A 17,409-nucleotide genomic window follows, 5' to 3' on the forward strand; every position below is an offset into this window, starting at 1 on the left:
ATGGTCCTCGGGGGCAGCCAATGGGCTCGAGGCAGCCGCAGCACAGTGTCCACCAGCGGCCGCACGCTGACAGTTTCCAGCCCGACTCCCGTGGGTGTTGGGGGGCAAAAAGAATTTTCTAATCCGTCACCATTGTACCAATTGTCTATAAAGATTATGTGCGAGTGAAGCTCTGCCTTCACAGGAGGGGCTATCGAATTCCAAATCACAGTTCATGAAAAAGAGTCCAAACAAAGAAATGAATGACTCTGAAGATTTCAAGGTAACAACTAACGTTTTCATGGTTCTGCTTATTGATAGTTATTCTGCATTGTTTGTTTAATCATATCAAGATATAAGCGTCAGACCAAGACATGTATTTCGAATTGAATGTCTTAACTCCTTACAATCTTTGATAACTTGAACAATCTCTTACCGTACTTGTGATAGACCCGTTGTGTGCTTTCCAGGAGGGCGAGAGTAGAAGCAAAGACCAAATCGATGGCACGAAGATGAGCCTGGGCAACAGGAAGGGGGTGAGGGTGTCTGGGAGACATTCCTCTCCCGTGGACTGGAGCTCCAGAAGAGGAGGTCCGTCCATCATCCACTCCCCCACCGCCAGCACCGCTTTGCCTCCAGAAACCCCTACTCTGATCTCCATCAGCCCCTTGCCTCACAAACCCCCGGCGCGGGTGGAGATCGAGCCTGCCGTCGAGGACGATTGGACTACAGGGATGTCTTTCATTTTTGTAAAGCACTTGTAAAACACGTATTTGTGTAGGCCGACCCGGAAGTTAGCTGCGCATGGGTTCCCTCGACAAAAAGCGACGGGATTTCTCCGTAGGATTTTGGAATATTGGAAAATTAAGATGTGTGGAAAACGAACCAGTTTGATAAATGAACGGATAATCTCCACTTCTCTACCCTACTTTTATAATTTTCGAATCATAAATCTAATGGCCAGAAGCGAAATGCTAACGTTATGCTATAAACGAACTACAGCAGGGCCGCACGACTTCAACGTCACGCCGACTTCAGATGCATATTCAAAACGACAGATTCTAGATGGTACACGTTGAAGCGTTAGTTTGAACAGTTAGCAGGAGGACTTGCTTTCAAGCAGAACAGAAACTAACTTAGCGGGAGTGTTTACGTGTTCGGCGTAATGACGTACAACGTCCTCGACAACTTCTGTAGTCCTATTCAGCCACTTGTTAACAACCATCGTTTTTCAGACACGTAACCTCTTCAAAAAATCACCACTGCTGATGGATTTAATGTCGTGATCTGTCTCTTCAATGTGTCTCGACCACAAACCTTATCTCCAGATATTTTCCATAAACTAGTTAAAAAAACCCGTTGCCTCTGAGACGAGGGAACCGGAAGTGGTACCACGCTAACTCGCTTCCGGGTTTTAGGACTCGTTCCTGCACCGCTCCATTGCCTTGTGTTGAAAGGTGCTAAATAAATAAACTTGCCTTGCCGTGCCTTACAGGAGCCTCCTCTCAAACCAGAGCATCCTACGGGGAAACCAGCATCCCCCGGCAGACCATGGAGGAGCTAAAGACCATCCTGAGAGACAGTCCGATGCTTAGCGTCCGGGAAAGAGACGAGGGGAAGCCAGGAAGTCCTTATACGTACCTCCACGGAAGCAGTGGTAGTGGCAATGGACGGTCTGATGGACGGCAGGACGATGGAAACCCCAACAGGACGTTCAGCACCTTCAAACCCCCATCTGACGCTTCCAGAAGTGGGGCCAGGTTCAGCGACGGCACGTCTATTCAGCAGCCCTCCTGCGTGGATTCATCCAGCCCAATCAGGGCCGATGCCAACACAAATAGGCTGCCTGGAGTTAGGGCTCACACACATGCAAGCGGCGGATCCTGGGCAGAGACTGGAGCTCCTCATTCAGGTCAGTGAAGCTTTGGTTAAAAGACTAGAAGTTTGTGGCAAATCATTAAAAGGTGACTCAAGTCCTTCCTCCATCTTGGGTCGCGTATTGTTTTAAAATGTTGGCTTTGTCTCATTCTAGTTCCTGTTTCGACTCGGATTGATTGATGGATATTGACCTTTTTGTGTTTTAACTTTTAACTGTGAATTTGTTAGTTGAGTAGAATTAACTTGGTGTTGATCTCCAGCAGAAAGATTTCCTTTATTTGCTATTTGAAGTTGTCTTTCATTGGAATCGGCTTCTCTTCCCTCGGTGTTTCAGCCTTACCAATACTGGACGTCTAAGGCGGAATCCTTTATAGATACATGAGAGTTTAAAGAATAGAATGGGAATATTTTTGGCAGACTTTTTTATAACATAAACAATCTTTATACAGAATTATTTGTATATTTGAGGCCAAGATAAATATTTAGCAAGACAGTTTACATCATTGTCAGTGCTCTCTGGTGGACACACTGTACTGGTGACACTGGTTCTCAAATATTGGCTGACTCATCAACGGACACCCTCGGTTGATCAAGGGTCAACAAAAACACAAATATCAATATATCTGCATAAACTAATATCAGCTTCTCAGATCTATCTGTCCAGCTGTACTCAGACCTGACATCAAACTAAACTGGATACAGATTTGACTAATTTGGTCTTGACGCCACAAGAGCGTTTCAGACATTCTAAAGTAAAACGAAGGTTTCATATTCGTTTTTTCTTTCCAAGAATACGACACAAAGCATTTGAAATTAAACTCTCTGTTGCTTATTAAATGTTTTTTCTCAGATATTTCATACTCTGTTCCACAGATAACAACGCTGTTGATAGTATTGGAAATCAGAGGTTCATTGCCAACATGGAGCAGATCAAGCAGCAGATCGCCAGAGAAAACATCAACTTTGTCCGCTTTGAGGCCACCGACCTCCACGGGGTGTCCAGGTCCAAGACAGTGCCTGTCCGCTTCTTCCACGTAACTACTACCTATCTATCCATCCATCCATCTATCCATCCATCCATCCATCCATCCATCCATCCATCCATCTATCTTTCTATCCATCCATCTATCCATCTATCTATCTCTCTATATATCTATCTATCCATCCATGCATCCATCCATCCATCCATCTATCCATCCATCCACCCATCCATCCATCCATCTATATATCTATCTATCTATCTATCCATCCATGCATCCATCCATCCATCTATCCATCCATGCATCCATCCATCCATCCATCTATCCATCCATGCATCCATCCATCCATCCATCTATCCATCCATCCATCCATCTATCCATCCATCCATCCATCCATCCATCTATCTATCTTTCTATCCATCCATCTATCCATCTATCTATCTCTCTATATATCTATCTATCCATCCATCCATCCATCCATCTATATATCTATCTATCTATCTATCTATCTATCCATCCATGCATCCATGCATCCATCCATCCATCCATCCATCCATCCATCCATCCATCCACCCATTCATCCATCTATCCATCCATCTATCTCTCTATCCATCTATCTATCCATCCACCCATCCATCCATCTATCCATCCATACATCCATCCATCTATCCATCCATCCATCTATCCATCTATCTATCTATCTATCTATCTATCTATCCATCCATCCATCTATCCATCCATCCATCCATACATCCATCCATCTATCTATCTATCTAACTATCCATCCATCCATCCCTCCTAATTTTGGGTTTTACAGGGTTTTACATGTTTAATGCTGGAACCTTTTCTTGGAAGTCAATAGACGTTCCAGATTAATTTGGCTAGACTGAAGTGCCAGATGCATGGTTTAAACTTTTTTTAAAGAAACACCATGCCAACCCCTCTAAACCAAAGTCAGATTTTTACATTAGTGTTTGTCTAGGAATTTGACAAATAAATGGTATATATTGATCGATTGTCAATGATTAAGCGTTAGAGGTATCGTTAGGCCTTTTTTTTCTATTTTGGACAGAGCTTCATTTGTTTCACTTGCTCTCAGTTTTTATGCTTTTTATACATCAACGTGATAGCTTATCAACTTATCAGTGAATATGTATATGTTGAAACATTTAGAATTCATGCTTCAACACAAATGTATCCACAGGAAAAAGCGGTGTACGGGGTACCGATGCCCAGAAGCTACCTGGAGCTGACCCTGAGCGCTAAGAGCAACGAAGTAGACAACGTCAGCACTGCCAACTTCAGCGGTGATGTCCTGCTGATCCCAGATCTGTCCACCTTCAGGGTCTTACCCTGGGCGGAGCAGACAGCGAGGGTGATCTGCGACCCCTGCACCGTGGCAGGAAACCCCCTCCGAACCTCACCTCGCCTCATCGCCAAGCAGCTCCTCGCCCAGCTCCAGGGCCTCGGCTTCTCCCTTCACTCATCCTTCAGTTATGAATGCTGCGTCCTGGGAACACCAGACCGCATCGGACCGAAGACGCTCCTGTTCCCGGCCACAACGCTGCTCAGCAACCACGACCTGCCTTTCTTCCAGCAGCTGGTGGACAGCATGTACTGCATGGGCGCAGACATCGACAGCATCGCCTCTGCAAGCGGCCCCGGCCAGATGGAGATCAACCTGAGGCCAGAGTTTGGGATTGCGGCCGCAGATACCGCCTTCACTTTCCGCACCGGCATCAAAGAAATGGCTCGCAAGTACAGCTACATTGCCAGCTTCTTCACAGACGACGGCCTGTACAATGCTGGGGTTCTCTCTCACAGCTTGTGGGATGCTAACGGCCGACGTAGCCTCTTCCAAAGCGGGGAGAAGGCCAGTGAGCTTTCTGAGATTGGCAGGAAATGGCTTGCCGGGCTTCTCAGCCACTCTGCTGCTCTGAGCTGCCTGATGTCGCCCGGCCTGGGCTGCCGGAGCCACATCGCAAAGACAATCAAAGACCCGAAACTCATGCTTTACGCCACATGCGGCTGCAATGATAACAGCAGCTCTTTCAACATTAAGAGTCACGGGGGGAGGGAGACGCACATCGACAACAAGCTGGGCTCAGCTATGGCCAACCCGTACATCGTGCTGGCTGCCACTGTGGCCGCGGGACTGGACGGCATCAAGAGAAACCTGAACATCGAGAGCGGTGTAAACAGAGCGCCCGGTCAGCAGAAGGACTTTGCCGTTCCTGTGAAGCTCGACGAGGCTCTGGAGGCGCTGAGCGAGGATCACGTCATCTGCAGCACCCTCGGAGAGCCGTTTGTTCAGTATTTCATTGCCATGAAAAAGTTTGAGATTGAGACCCAAGAACTGGACGATGAGAGGAACAAGTGCCTGGAGTATTTCATCTAAAGCCCACAGACTTCCCCTGCTACTCAAATAAAGGCAATAAAAACTGCTTGCAAAGCTTTTTATTTTATATGATACCTGTTTATTATTACTGATTGTAGATATTTTTCAGTTATTGCAAAATAAAAGTATTACTACATCATCAATGTTTAAAGCACTTTTATAAAATGTTGTTGTGTTTATATATATCTTTTTAAAATGAATTTAAAGAACATTAATGATGCTACTGTCGCTTTATCCAGTGTGAACTACTGACTGATCAATTAATAAAACAATTTGTGAAAGAAATGGCTCAGACCTACAGAAGAAAACTTTAAAATGCTTTGACTCTTATACTAAAAAGTGTCATTTTTTTTTTTTTTGTATGCAATGAAAATGTCGGGAGGTGGCTCCCGACGTTAGGTTTTGTTTTCCTGTAGGCTATTAGTAGTTTTCTAAGAGGTACCTACACTTTATTTTATCCAAGCGCAGTTAGCGTACCCTTACTTCTTTTCACAAAAATACACTTATTTTGTTTTCACGATGTCGTCTTTTATGTACAGTGTATTTTACAGACATAAATACATGTAGGTGCAATCTACAACACAACAAGTGTCAGTTTCCCCAATTTACAAAAAACCCACTATTTTAGTGGTACCAACCCTTCCAGATTATTCTGTATAATTCGGCTCTGATTTTGAGAAGTTAAAACAATGCTAGTGCTGCTACCTGCATTAGACAGTAACAATACAATATGCAACATAATGGTTTTATAAAAGCTATGCCGTAGTTAGTCAACAGACCAGGGAACTATTTCTCTAGTAGAAAGTGGATTTAAAAAAAGCTGTTCCCAGTGAGGTTTGAAAATGTGAGAGACTTTGTAAAAGAGATACCTTATTAGTCCCACTGAAGTCTTGTTTTAAATGATTTATTTCCCTTTAGTTAAACACTGTTTTATTGTATGTTTAGTTTTATTAAACATCTGGATTACTTAGTATAACAATCCTGCATATCCATGAGGATGACAACAGTTGAGCAGTACATATCATAATCATCATAAGACAACTCATAAACAACAACAATATAAAATGTACAACATGAAGCCCTTTCAACAAATATATAATTTACAAATGTGACAAAGGGAAAATACAACGATGGGTAAGGTTTGCTATATAACATCCCATTAGTCCGTCTTTGATGTTCTTCCTAAAGCTGTAATTATTAACTAGCACACAGGAGGAAATAGTGCGTTTGTTGGGGACTATTTTCAGCGGTGGATTAATACACATTTGGTGAGTATTTATGGCATCGGGATGGTGTGTGGAATTGAGAGTGTGTTCATGTGTTTCATAGTTTTTATATACACATGGAGCTCTATGGCAAAGAGACATATCAGGCTCTGATACACACACAATACTCATATCCTGTCCTTAAGTAAACGTTCAAAAATAAAAGAAACTTTCAAAATAAAGTCATATATTTGAAATATACAAGCATTAGCAGGGGCTGGCATGGGCTGAAGCCCAGGGGCCTACGGAGATCGGGGGCCAATACAAAAATGTTTAAAAAAAGATGTTTCAATTTTTTTTTAAATAAACAAAGTCTTGGCTTTCAGAATATGAAACTTTTATTTCCCAAATCACACGATAAATACATTTGAAGCTTGTAAAGGGAAGAAGACAGCTGTTCCCCTCCCTCCGGCTGACATTATGAATGTAAGGCGTATAGTAATCATAGATAACACGGCAGGGTCCGTTCCAGTTTGTTTTCATCTGATTTCAAATAAACAAAGTCTTGGCTTTCAGAATATTAAACTTGTTTCGGCAAATTCAGATGATAAATACAACTTTGAAGCTTCGGCATAATTACAAGCGGAGAACGGAGTAACGTGACGTCACAGCAGGCACAACAACAGCCGGTGTTTCTCGTGAGTGTTTTCCCCGGGAAACAAACACAATACACACAAATGCAAAAATACACAAACACACACACACGTATACACACACACGTACACACACACACACACTCCCCCAGACCAGTAATCCAAACGAAAATATATTCCCTCCGTACTATTTTGATCATTTGCTCCGCTAATCAATCAGATCGATAGAATCCAGAGACTCAAACATGATGACTCCGAAACAGTCAGTGGGCACCACTTCACAGCCAATCAGAATGAGAGTATGTTTCACATGTGACTTATTCAAATTGCGAGTGATTGAGTGACAGATGAAGGTTTTTTAGGAGAAAAAGTTTGAGAAGAAAAAGTTTGAGAGTGGCGCTCGGAAAAGGAAGTTGTTGAGGGAAAAGGAGTTTCGAGACAATCCAATCCAATCCACTTTATTTATATAGCACAGTTTAAAAACAGAGGGCAACAAACAGCTGTTACAAAGCATGCCGAAGCTTACAGGTTATTTTAAACCTGTAGGCCGGGATGAGGAGGAAGGACAGATGAGTTCTGTACCGAGCGGCAGCGGTGCCTCGGAGACAAGTAGGCCGTCTGATTCTGATAGCGATGGAGTAGCGGGAGAGGAAAAACAGACAGGAGGGACATTATCTGTTGGAGGAGATGGAGAGGACGACGAGGACTTGCTACGTGGAGGGGAGCCAACGGCAACCGGACAAATACATGAGGGAGGCCCGATACGTCACTCATCTGGAGGAGAGTACCAGGCGCGCAGAGCAGAGTGGAGAAGTGCGATCACAGAGCCGAGGCTATACATGACTTTGATTTGTTGTTTAAATCGGGGGCCTGTTTGGCAGGTTAAGGCGGGCTTGGGCATTAGACTGTCATATTCACCCTGCAATATCTTAATAATGTAAACACCTTGACTGACAACCCGGCTTCCCTGTAACGTCCGGTTCATGGTCACACATTTAGAAGCAGACACCTGTTAAATGGCATCTTGTGTTTTGGTAAAGGCCCTGTCACACTGTCCCGAAATTGACACCCGATGGACACACGATAAAGGAAATGTTCAAATTCGGCTGTGATCGTAGCAACATCGGGCCATTCGTGAGGGCATCTAAGCCATCGTATGACCGCCGGTGGAGTTTCTCAGGCTCCGGCAGCAACTTCGTGAGCGGCAACTTCGTAAGGCACTCGTGAGGGCATCTTGTCAAATCGTGTCATCTTCGTGTTATCATCGGGCATTCACACTCACTCTGATCGGGGCGAATGCCCGATGGCACCGAGGATAACAAGTTGCCCTCACGATGGCCTTACGAAGGGCAAAATGGACACACGAATTCAACACGAAAATGAACCATCTCAAGGTCCTTCGGCTATTTTTTGGCATGCCAAAGATTTTGCCTCCGCTCACAAAGTTGCTGCCGGAGCCTGAGAAACTCCACCGGCGGTCATACGAAGGCTTAGATGCCCTCACGAACGGCCCGATGTTGCTACGATCACAGCCGAATTTGAACATTTCCTTTATCGTGGGTCCATCGGGTTGTTTTATTGCACAACAAAATCATGTAAACATATTATGTAAATAACCCAATTTGTGTTCTGTGAAACTAAAAAGGATATAATATATTATTTTGAAGGACAGTTGACAGGAAATTGTTGTTGTTATGGAAACAACATTACGGAGAAAACGTAATATCTTCTACATATAAAGACGGATAAAGTAAAGAACAAAGTCTGAAGATATCAGTACAGTATCGTAGTACTGTAACATAATTGTTTTTGGTACTTTCGTTGCAGTTGTATTTCTTAAATGTAATGTAAATGTTGCCTTCGTGTGTGGTTCGGGGCCATCTTCGTGCGAAATTCACAATTCCATATTCGTGTGTCCATCGGGTGTCAATTTCGGGACAGTGTGACAGGGCCTTAACGGTGTTCCCCGATAAGACACATTATCCAACAAAAGAAACATGTTGCATGTTGCAGTGATAACCACCCAACTATGTCTCTGTTGGGAAGCCAAAATCACTTACCACTACTCTACTATAGTGACCAATCTGTGGTGCTGTGGGAATGTACAACAGAAATTATTTTACCCTATTTAATGGATGCTCATTATAATATGTATTTATATCGGTAATTTCTACTCATGTGCAATGCCTTGTTTAGTTTGTTATGCTGCTGCAATGCAAACAAATCCAAGTTTGGGATGAATAACGTTCCTCTTACCTTTCCTTTTCTCAGACAGCAATGACATCATTAACGGTGCAGATAAATGACCCGAATTGAGTCTGTTAAAAGTTATTTTTTGCAGATGAAGTCAGTATGTATACTATACAGTGTTGTGCTAGTTACTGAAAACCAGTAACTAGTTACCATTACTAGTTACTTCATTTAAAAAGTAACTCAGTTACTTACTGATTACTTACACCAAAAAGTAATGCGTTACTGTGAAAAGTAACGTTTTAGTAACTTAAAAAAAGGGCTCCCATTATATTAATGCCCTTATAGCCTTCATTTCAGTACTGTTATTGCATTGGAGAATAATACAATATGTTGATCAACTTGACATGCATTATATGCAATCTGGATTTACATTTTTGTATATTCTTTCTCCAGGTAGTTGGAAAAAGTTTTCCGTCCCATATGCCGTGTGCCGCCCGGACATGCTATCATGCTAACTAGCTCCCTGAAAGCGGGTGACTCCACTGTAGCAATAGCCTGCATGTGTTCTACGACATACCGTGCAATGGCTTTATCGACTTTCCCCTGGCTAGCAGTCCCTTGGTTAAAATCCAGCCGCTGTTGCTTAGGTGCAGGTGGAGTGGCGTCGGCTGAGTCTCTGTGGTCTTAGCTACTAGCTTCGTCCCAGCATGTTGTTTCTGCAGATGAAGAGATTTGAATGACTGGTTTGGGCAGTAGATAGGCTCTTTGACCCGCCAGGACACAACTTACATTTAACAGAAACTTTATTTTCTTTGTGCTCGACAAAAGTGAAATAGTGAGAATATCTCCAGGTGGAGAAACTAGACTTGAGCTCCGCCACCGCCATGACAGTCTTGTAGTAAACAACACAAACACGCCCACAGCCCGTCTCCGCATGTGACACAGGAAGTATTTAAGTACATTTACTCAAGTACTTACGTACAGTTCTCATCTCTGTTCGCCTGGCTGTTTACTATATAAAAAAACTAACGCAGTAACGGAGTAACGCACCATGTAGTAACGGTAACTGAGTTACTGAATTTAAAAAGTAATGCGTTAGAGTACTAGTTACTGCCAAAGATAACGCCGTTAGTCCCAACACTGATACTATATACTATGCATATACACTACTCTTCCAGGAGTTCTATGTAGAGACATAGAACTCCTGGAAGAGTAGTGAGTGGAGTACAGAGACTCTTTTTTTTTTTGTAATCAAGGCTGAAGACCTTTCTGTTCGTCGCTGCCATCTATTAAATCAAACAGTTATTCATATCTTACACAACACCGTTCTGGGTGTAGTGGCTTAGTTGTCGGTATGGGCTATAGAAACAATCTTTTTCCACCCTCTACTTGTTCTTGCTTATCAAATTTCCAACCCGTTGAATGAATTTCCCCAGTTTGTTGTCCGAGCCACTCGGTTTGTCCACAGGTTTAAGTTCTGGTTTGTACAAGTATTCGAATCGGCTGTAGACTGGGTCTCTGCGGTTTCGAGTGAGGATCCCTCCCTCTTCGTTCAGAGTGCTCCTCGATCCTCGCTCCTGCTCTCCTGCCGGGTTCGGCTTCTTCTTGCTGGATCGCTGTGGAGTTAATCTCTGGAGCGGAGATTTATGCTTCTCTGTGTCTGTTGAAGAAGCTAAAGAGCTCTGCGACCGGGAGACGCTCGGCGAATTACCTTTCTTGGGTGTCATTTGCTCTGCCGCCTGGGAATGGTCCGCTCTGATTGGTGGGTTTGATCCCGACGGGTTTTGTGTTCTCAGCGATTCCTTTCTTCGTAGCGACTTCTCTTCTTTCTTTGATGCTTTCTTTTCGTCAGAGTTAAGCAGCGAATGTACTTTCATTCTCAAGGAATTCATCCTTTGAAGGGTTGGTTCTTCTCGTTGTGTTTGCTTTTTGTCCGCTTGACTACTCCCAGCTCCCCCGGCATGCTGAGATTCTGTGGAAGTGCTCTTTGGTACAGTTTGTTCGTCTTTGGATATTGATTTCTTTTTTTCTTGTGAAGCGACTGAGCTTGAGCTGTTGGACACCTTACCTACAGAACCAGAGTTTAGTCTGGTTTGATCCTGGCGCATTGGTTCTGCGGCCCTACCTACAGAACCAGGGTTTAGTCTGGTTTGATCCTGGCGCATCGGTTCTGCGGCCTTACCTACAGAACCAGGGTTTAGTCTGGTTTGATCCTGGCGCATTGGTTCTGCGGCCCTACCTACAGAACCAGAGTTTAGTCTGGTTTGATCCTGGCGCATTGGTTCTGCGGCCTTACCTACAGAACCAGGATGTAGTCTGGTTTGATCATGGCGCATTGGTTCTGCGGCCCTACCTACAGAACCAGGGTTTAGTCTGGTTTGATCCTGGCGCATTGGTTCTGCGGCCTTACCTACAGAACCAGAGTTTAGTCTGGTTTGATCCTGGCGCATTGGTTCTGCGGCCCTACCTACAGAACCAGGGTTTAGTCTGGTTTGATCCTGGCACTTCGGTTCTGCAGGTATGCTAGATTTCACAGAGTTCTGCTTTGGCAGAGCTTTCTCGTCTTTGCCTCTCTCCTCATTTGCTTCTTTGAATGCGGCTGAGTCGGCGCTGTTGACACGTGAACCCTCTTTCTCCTCAGGGATCTCCGTCAAAGCCTCCATCACTCTCGGGTGTTGGAGACCGCTGGGCTGCAAGTGGGAGAGCTTGAGCGAGGGATCGTTTAATTGTATTTCCAAATCAGCAGCTGAAGTCATCCTGGAGAGAGACTCGTGCCAGTCGTATTTCGGTGTTGTTTTTTTATCTGGATCCATCGTGACGTGACGTGACGCCGAGCGATGGCCATCAGAGAGAGGTTGCTCTCTTTCGTCGCCTTCCTTATTTGGCTCACGGTCGTTGTGATTGGTTGGTTCCATGCTGACCCCATTTTGCGCAATTGGCTCTAATTCTGGGATACTCTCCCTCATGTCCAGACTTCTTAATGAAGACAAATACTTTGGTCTGTCCAGAGCCTGGTACATAGACCTCAAGGACTCTTCGCTCTGCCTGAAGTTGCTGTAGTCCTGCAGACTGCGCCTCTTCTGCCTCATTTCCTCCATCCTGGTCGTAATGTCCCTCGATCTATGTTGGATCATCTGCGATTGCTGCTCATTCAAGTCTGTGTGGCTGCTATACGGAGAGGACATTGGGGATAATGCATCATCTTTAGGCCCGTCGCTGTCGTTAAAGTATGCGTCCATCTTCCACCTGTGGAGGGATGTTTCAGAGTTAAATGGTATCAGATTTTGGTCCGCTCCGTAGCGAGTTCGGTGTCTAATGTGATGTTGAGACGACCTGTTTTGTAGCAAGTTAAGTCCTGTTTTATCGGGGGCAACAGGGACTTCTAGGTCTTTAGTCCCCATCCTCAGTCGAGTTGAGGAGTTTAACTTCTGCAGCTCTCCGCCATAACTGTGTCCACGCACCAGGTTCCCCATGTCGAAACAGTGAGTTTGATTCAGCCTCTCCTGAACGCTCAGGCCTCTCGTCATGGCGCCGTTGTTAAACCCATCCTGAGCGCTCCTCATGCCTTGCATCACTTTGGGTCTCATGTGGATTTGGTGGAGGGAAAGCTGGCTGGAGTTTGGGCTCCCGAGGGTCACGCCGTCTTGCAGGAGCTGGATGGAAGACTTTTCCTTGGACAGAACTTCAGGGACTGCGGAGCGAGCGTAAAGTCGTCTAAACTCCTCGTCATAAGAGCCCACCAGCTGACCAGTGATCACCAGGACCATGCTGTGGTTGATCTTCTCAAACGCCCACGTGTAGCTGGAACAGAAACACACAATCCAGCAGGGATCATTAACCTGTTACAACACAAACTTTTGTACATTTGTATCATCTAATTGTTCAATCAAAAACCTTTGTTCACTGCTTCAACAGAGAAGAAACTAAAACTCAATTTAACTCACTTGATGTTGTGACTTATTGGACTTGAGTGAAGAACAACCCTAACCCTAACCCTAACCCTAACCCTAACCCTAACCCAACCCTAACCCTAACCCTAACCCTAACATTAACCCTAACATTAACCCTAACCCAACCCTAACCCTAACCCAAGCCTAACCCTAACCTTTATTACTCAGTCATGATTCTAAGCTAGGGCATGTGCCGACACGTCCTCTAGTGCGCGTGCCTTTCCTTGGATCTCTGTATAACCATGAAGTCGTCGGGCGACATGGGGAGATCCGGTGGCCCTTACACAAACTAACCCTAACCCTATACTGAACCCAAAAATCATCAAACCCTAATTCCCAAGTATCAGCATTTTCAAGACAAGTTCAGGCCTTTTTTAATTCAGCATTGGTTGAGGGAGTAGAAAGTAAGCTGCTCTTTAAACTTGCCATGCATATTTGTTTTCTTAAGAATGTGGTCAGACCATGCACCTGACCAAGATACAAAAATAAGATAAACACCATGAGAGGCACCAAATTAATTTATTTGGAATAAGGTTAATAAAAGACCCCTGAAAACATGTGAACAAGGGTAAAAGTAGGACTGACTCACCTGTACGTTCCAAACAGCACTGTTCGGCAGTCCACCAGAATAAATCGTTGCTCCAAATCTCCACTGAACTTCACCCCGGAGCGGCACTGATACAGCAGCCCAGGAACCGTCCGAACACGGAGCTTCTGATGGAGAAACGAACACAAAAAGCTCCCCAGGTTAGAGATACTTTAGCATTTAACAAATCCAGCAGATACGCAGCCACATTGGCAGCTACATCATGCTAACTAGCTGTAACTGAGAAAACTGCCATTTTCAAGCAAGACAAAGTTCTGTGTGTTGAGCAGTAGCTTATGCACTTCCTGGTTGACCCGTTGCCGCCAGCCCATTGGCTTTGTGGAAAAAGAAAGCAACATTTGTATTGGACCACGTTATAGCAATGACAATTTCGACTCTTTCGGGGACTCAGGCAGAAGAGCAATTGTGTTGACTTGACCTGGGACCAAACGGTCACTGGTTCAAATCACTGCACAGACCAACAAAATGAAAATACATTATATTTAAAAACAAACAATGGTTTTCTGGAGCAATGCAACAATCTCCCCAAAGTGCCCCAAGGCGCTATACTATGGCCATCCTTTCCCCCAAAACCTCTCCATTCATATGCATGTATAGATCCTGTTTGTGCATGTGTTTGTATCAACTGTTCTATAACTGTATAACAACAGAGTAAAAACTGCATTTCCCCGAGGGGATTAATAATAATCGTTAGTTTAGGTGAAGAGTTAAAAGTGAATTCAACAAACACAGTCCATCAGTCTTAGATATTTAATACATGTACATCTCCTTTCAGAAGACAGACAGACAGACAGACAGACAGACAGACAGACGGACAGACAGACAGACAGACGGACAGACAGACAGACGGACAGACAGACAGACAGACAGACAGACGGACAGACAGACAGACAGACAGACAGACAGACAGACGGACAGACAGACAGACAGACAGACGGACAGACAGACAGACAGACAGACAGACAGACAGACGGACAGACAGACAGACAGACAGACGGACAGACAGACAGACAGACAGACAGACGGAGAGACAGAGAGACAGACAGACAGACAGACGGACGGACAGACAGACAGACGGACGGACGGACAGACAGACAGACAGACAGACAGACAGACGGAGAGACAGAGAGACAGACAGATAGATAGATAGATAGACAGACAGACAGACAGACAGACGGAGAGACAGAGAGACAGACAGACAGACGGACGGACAGACAGACAGACGGACGGACGGACAGACAGACAGACAGACAGACGGACGGACAGACAGACAGACAGAGAGACAGACAGACAGACAGACAGACGGACGGACAGACAGACGGACGGACAGACAGACAGACAGACACAACCACACACACACACACACACACACACACACACACACACACACACACACACACACACACACACACACACACACACACACACACACACACACACACACACACACACCACACACCCTTTGTGATCCTCAACATGATGAAACCTGTGTGTCAGTTTCTCTGCGTCTGGTATTTATAATACTGTCTAAGCGGTTTCTTCTTTGAGCGTCATGTGTTCCTCTTGCTGCCCTAACCTCCTCTTGCTGCTGCTCAACAGGAAAATCCAGCCTCGAACAGATCTGTCCTACGGTGTCTCGCATGAATAACGACAGGTAATGGTGCACGTAGCAGGGACGTGCTGCTAGACGACAGCGCTTTCACCAGGGTGTGGAGCGAATGTCAGACTTTATCCACTGACAGCTCTGCCAACAGAAGAGAGGTCGAGCCACGGGCAAAGCTTCCTCTGCAGGAGACATCATGCACATGCGCATTGACATTATTCTATTCTGTTCATCGGGGGAATAACCATCTGCACACATACGGCTAAAAGGCGGGAGACGGGGCGGTTTTCGAAAATTGTGTTAGATAGGTTTAATATAGCTTTAATTAGTCTATCTTCCTATTCTTCGAATCGACCAGAAAAGAAGCCATTTCTAAATCTTAAAATCCTAAACTCCACACGTGCATTTAAGAAATCAATGTTTGAGTCCATCAAGGATGCTTATCTTTCTTGAATGATTAATGGTGAGTAGATTTAGGATGCATTGTGTCAAACTAATTGAAGCAATAGAGATGGCTTTGTTTACGCTTTTCTTTACACAATCACGTTATGTGCATCTTCGAGGTCAAACTAACTTGTGTGTCTTTCTTATTAAGCATTTGCAAAGCTCATGTTTTCAAAGATCTCTGACTACATTTATCTCACTGCCTTTTTCAGGACTTTCTCACCAGTATTAGATCAGTGCAATTGCGTCAGACTGCAAAGGTCACTGCAGGCTCGTGCATGTCATTCTGTATTCGTTGCATGAGAACATCGACCCACTCCTTTATCCTTACACACCTCCGGGATATCACGCTTGGTCCCTTTCAGCCCTTCAAACAAACGTTCAATTACGTTTAATACATTGTTACAGCAAGAAAGACTCACGCTACGTCTACACTGTGATCACTGTCCCTTCATGAACCCTAAGATCTCCAGGTGCTTGCCCGTTGGCGTTCTGTTGACAGAGCACGTGCTACTGGGACTCTCAGACAACGAAAGAAATGTCCGCTGGTAACGGTAACACGACTAGTGGACAAGCAGTAGTTTGATCCAACGACTACGGCACTTCTCTGGATGAAGAACACGCATCACACTGACGGGTGGAAGTCTAAACTGGTGGATGGACATGAGGGTGCACGGGCAGAAATACAAAATAACTCTGGAACCTTTTTCTGTTCTCAACTAGAATCAAAATTAATCACGACATCATCATTGTCATTATACTTGTCGTGCAACAAAACATGTGCAGATCTTTCTCTATGTAGTCGAAATAGAAACAGATACATTAAAACAGTAATAGCAGCAAAGAAAATACAAAGATATAAGGCATCTCCGGGTAATGAATGCAGGACAACAGCACAAGCGGCAACGTGATTGGTGGAGGCGGGATCTCATTAACATAATGTATGCCGCAGCGGCGTCCCTGATTGGATGAGAGGTTCGCTCGTGGTAATAAATTATGCAACATCCCTCTACCTGCTGCTGTTCTCTATAAAAGCCCGCATCCACCCACGGAATGAAAGAGGGGACTGCCTCGACTTATAAACGAACATTAAAACAGCTGGCATTTTGCACAGTGACGTCACGAGCTACCCACAATGCAACGCGCGCCATATGTATATATAAATACGCCATTTTCCTGGAGGTGCAAATATCCTGGAGGTGCAAATATAAACAGCTAGCTAGCCAGGCAGAGCGCACTAGGTTTTTTTTCTGAATTAACAACCGAAGAAATCGCTGCATGTCTTCGGATTACATCTCTGGACTGGAGGGGTGTGCTTTAGGTCGTTACCAGCGTGAACTAGAGCTCTGTCGGATTGCCCTTACAGACTGCCTGCAGATGTATGGAAAAACGACCCTCGAAAGTGGCCTTCGTCGATTTTGGCTGCATCTACGTCTAATCTCTGGAAACACCAGGTGAATACCCCACTTGTCACAATAATATTATCATGCCATTGCATATATGTGGTGTTTTAGAGTTG

The 17,409-nt window shown here is 44.7% G+C and overlaps 2 protein-coding genes across 2 annotated transcripts in view; one reads left to right on the plus strand and one right to left on the minus strand.

Annotated features, from left to right (window-relative positions):
* lgsn (lengsin, lens protein with glutamine synthetase domain) lies at positions 1–5,235 on the plus strand. The gene is made up of 5 exons (XM_034092061.1): positions 1–90; positions 450–720; positions 1,490–1,891; positions 2,731–2,891; positions 4,042–5,235. The coding sequence occupies exons 1-5, from the start codon at positions 1–3 to the stop codon at positions 5,233–5,235; spliced, it is 2,118 nt and encodes a 705-aa protein (XP_033947952.1).
* A 5,436-nt stretch (positions 5,236–10,671) lies between these two features.
* The window catches only part of LOC117451021 (protein FAM83B-like), an 11,830-nt gene continuing 5,092 nt past the window's right edge, over positions 10,672–17,409 (minus strand). Inside the window, exons 3-5 of the mRNA XM_034089099.1 lie at positions 13,826–13,950; positions 11,856–13,087; positions 10,672–11,399 (exon numbers count right to left, since the gene is read on the minus strand). Coding sequence (XP_033944990.1) covers positions 10,672–11,399; positions 11,856–13,087; positions 13,826–13,950 — 2,085 coding nt within the window. The remainder of the gene's footprint in view (positions 11,400–11,855; positions 13,088–13,825; positions 13,951–17,409) is intronic.

Source organism: Pseudochaenichthys georgianus, chromosome 1 (assembly GCF_902827115.2).
Source record: "Pseudochaenichthys georgianus chromosome 1, fPseGeo1.2, whole genome shotgun sequence".
Lineage (NCBI taxonomy): Eukaryota > Metazoa > Chordata > Actinopteri > Perciformes > Channichthyidae > Pseudochaenichthys > Pseudochaenichthys georgianus.

Bases quoted from the DNA above. Each gene is read 5' to 3' on its own strand.
- lgsn (XM_034092061.1), top strand. From the start codon at position 1: ATGGTCCTCGGGGGCAGCCAATGGGCTCGAGGCAGCCGCAGCACAGTG. The intron at 721-1,489 runs TCATTTTTGTAA...CCTCCTCTCAAA, and splicing joins TTGGACTACAGGGATGTCTT to CCAGAGCATCCTACGGGGAA. The intron at 2,892-4,041 runs GTAACTACTACC...ATGTATCCACAG, and splicing joins TGCCTGTCCGCTTCTTCCAC to GAAAAAGCGGTGTACGGGGT.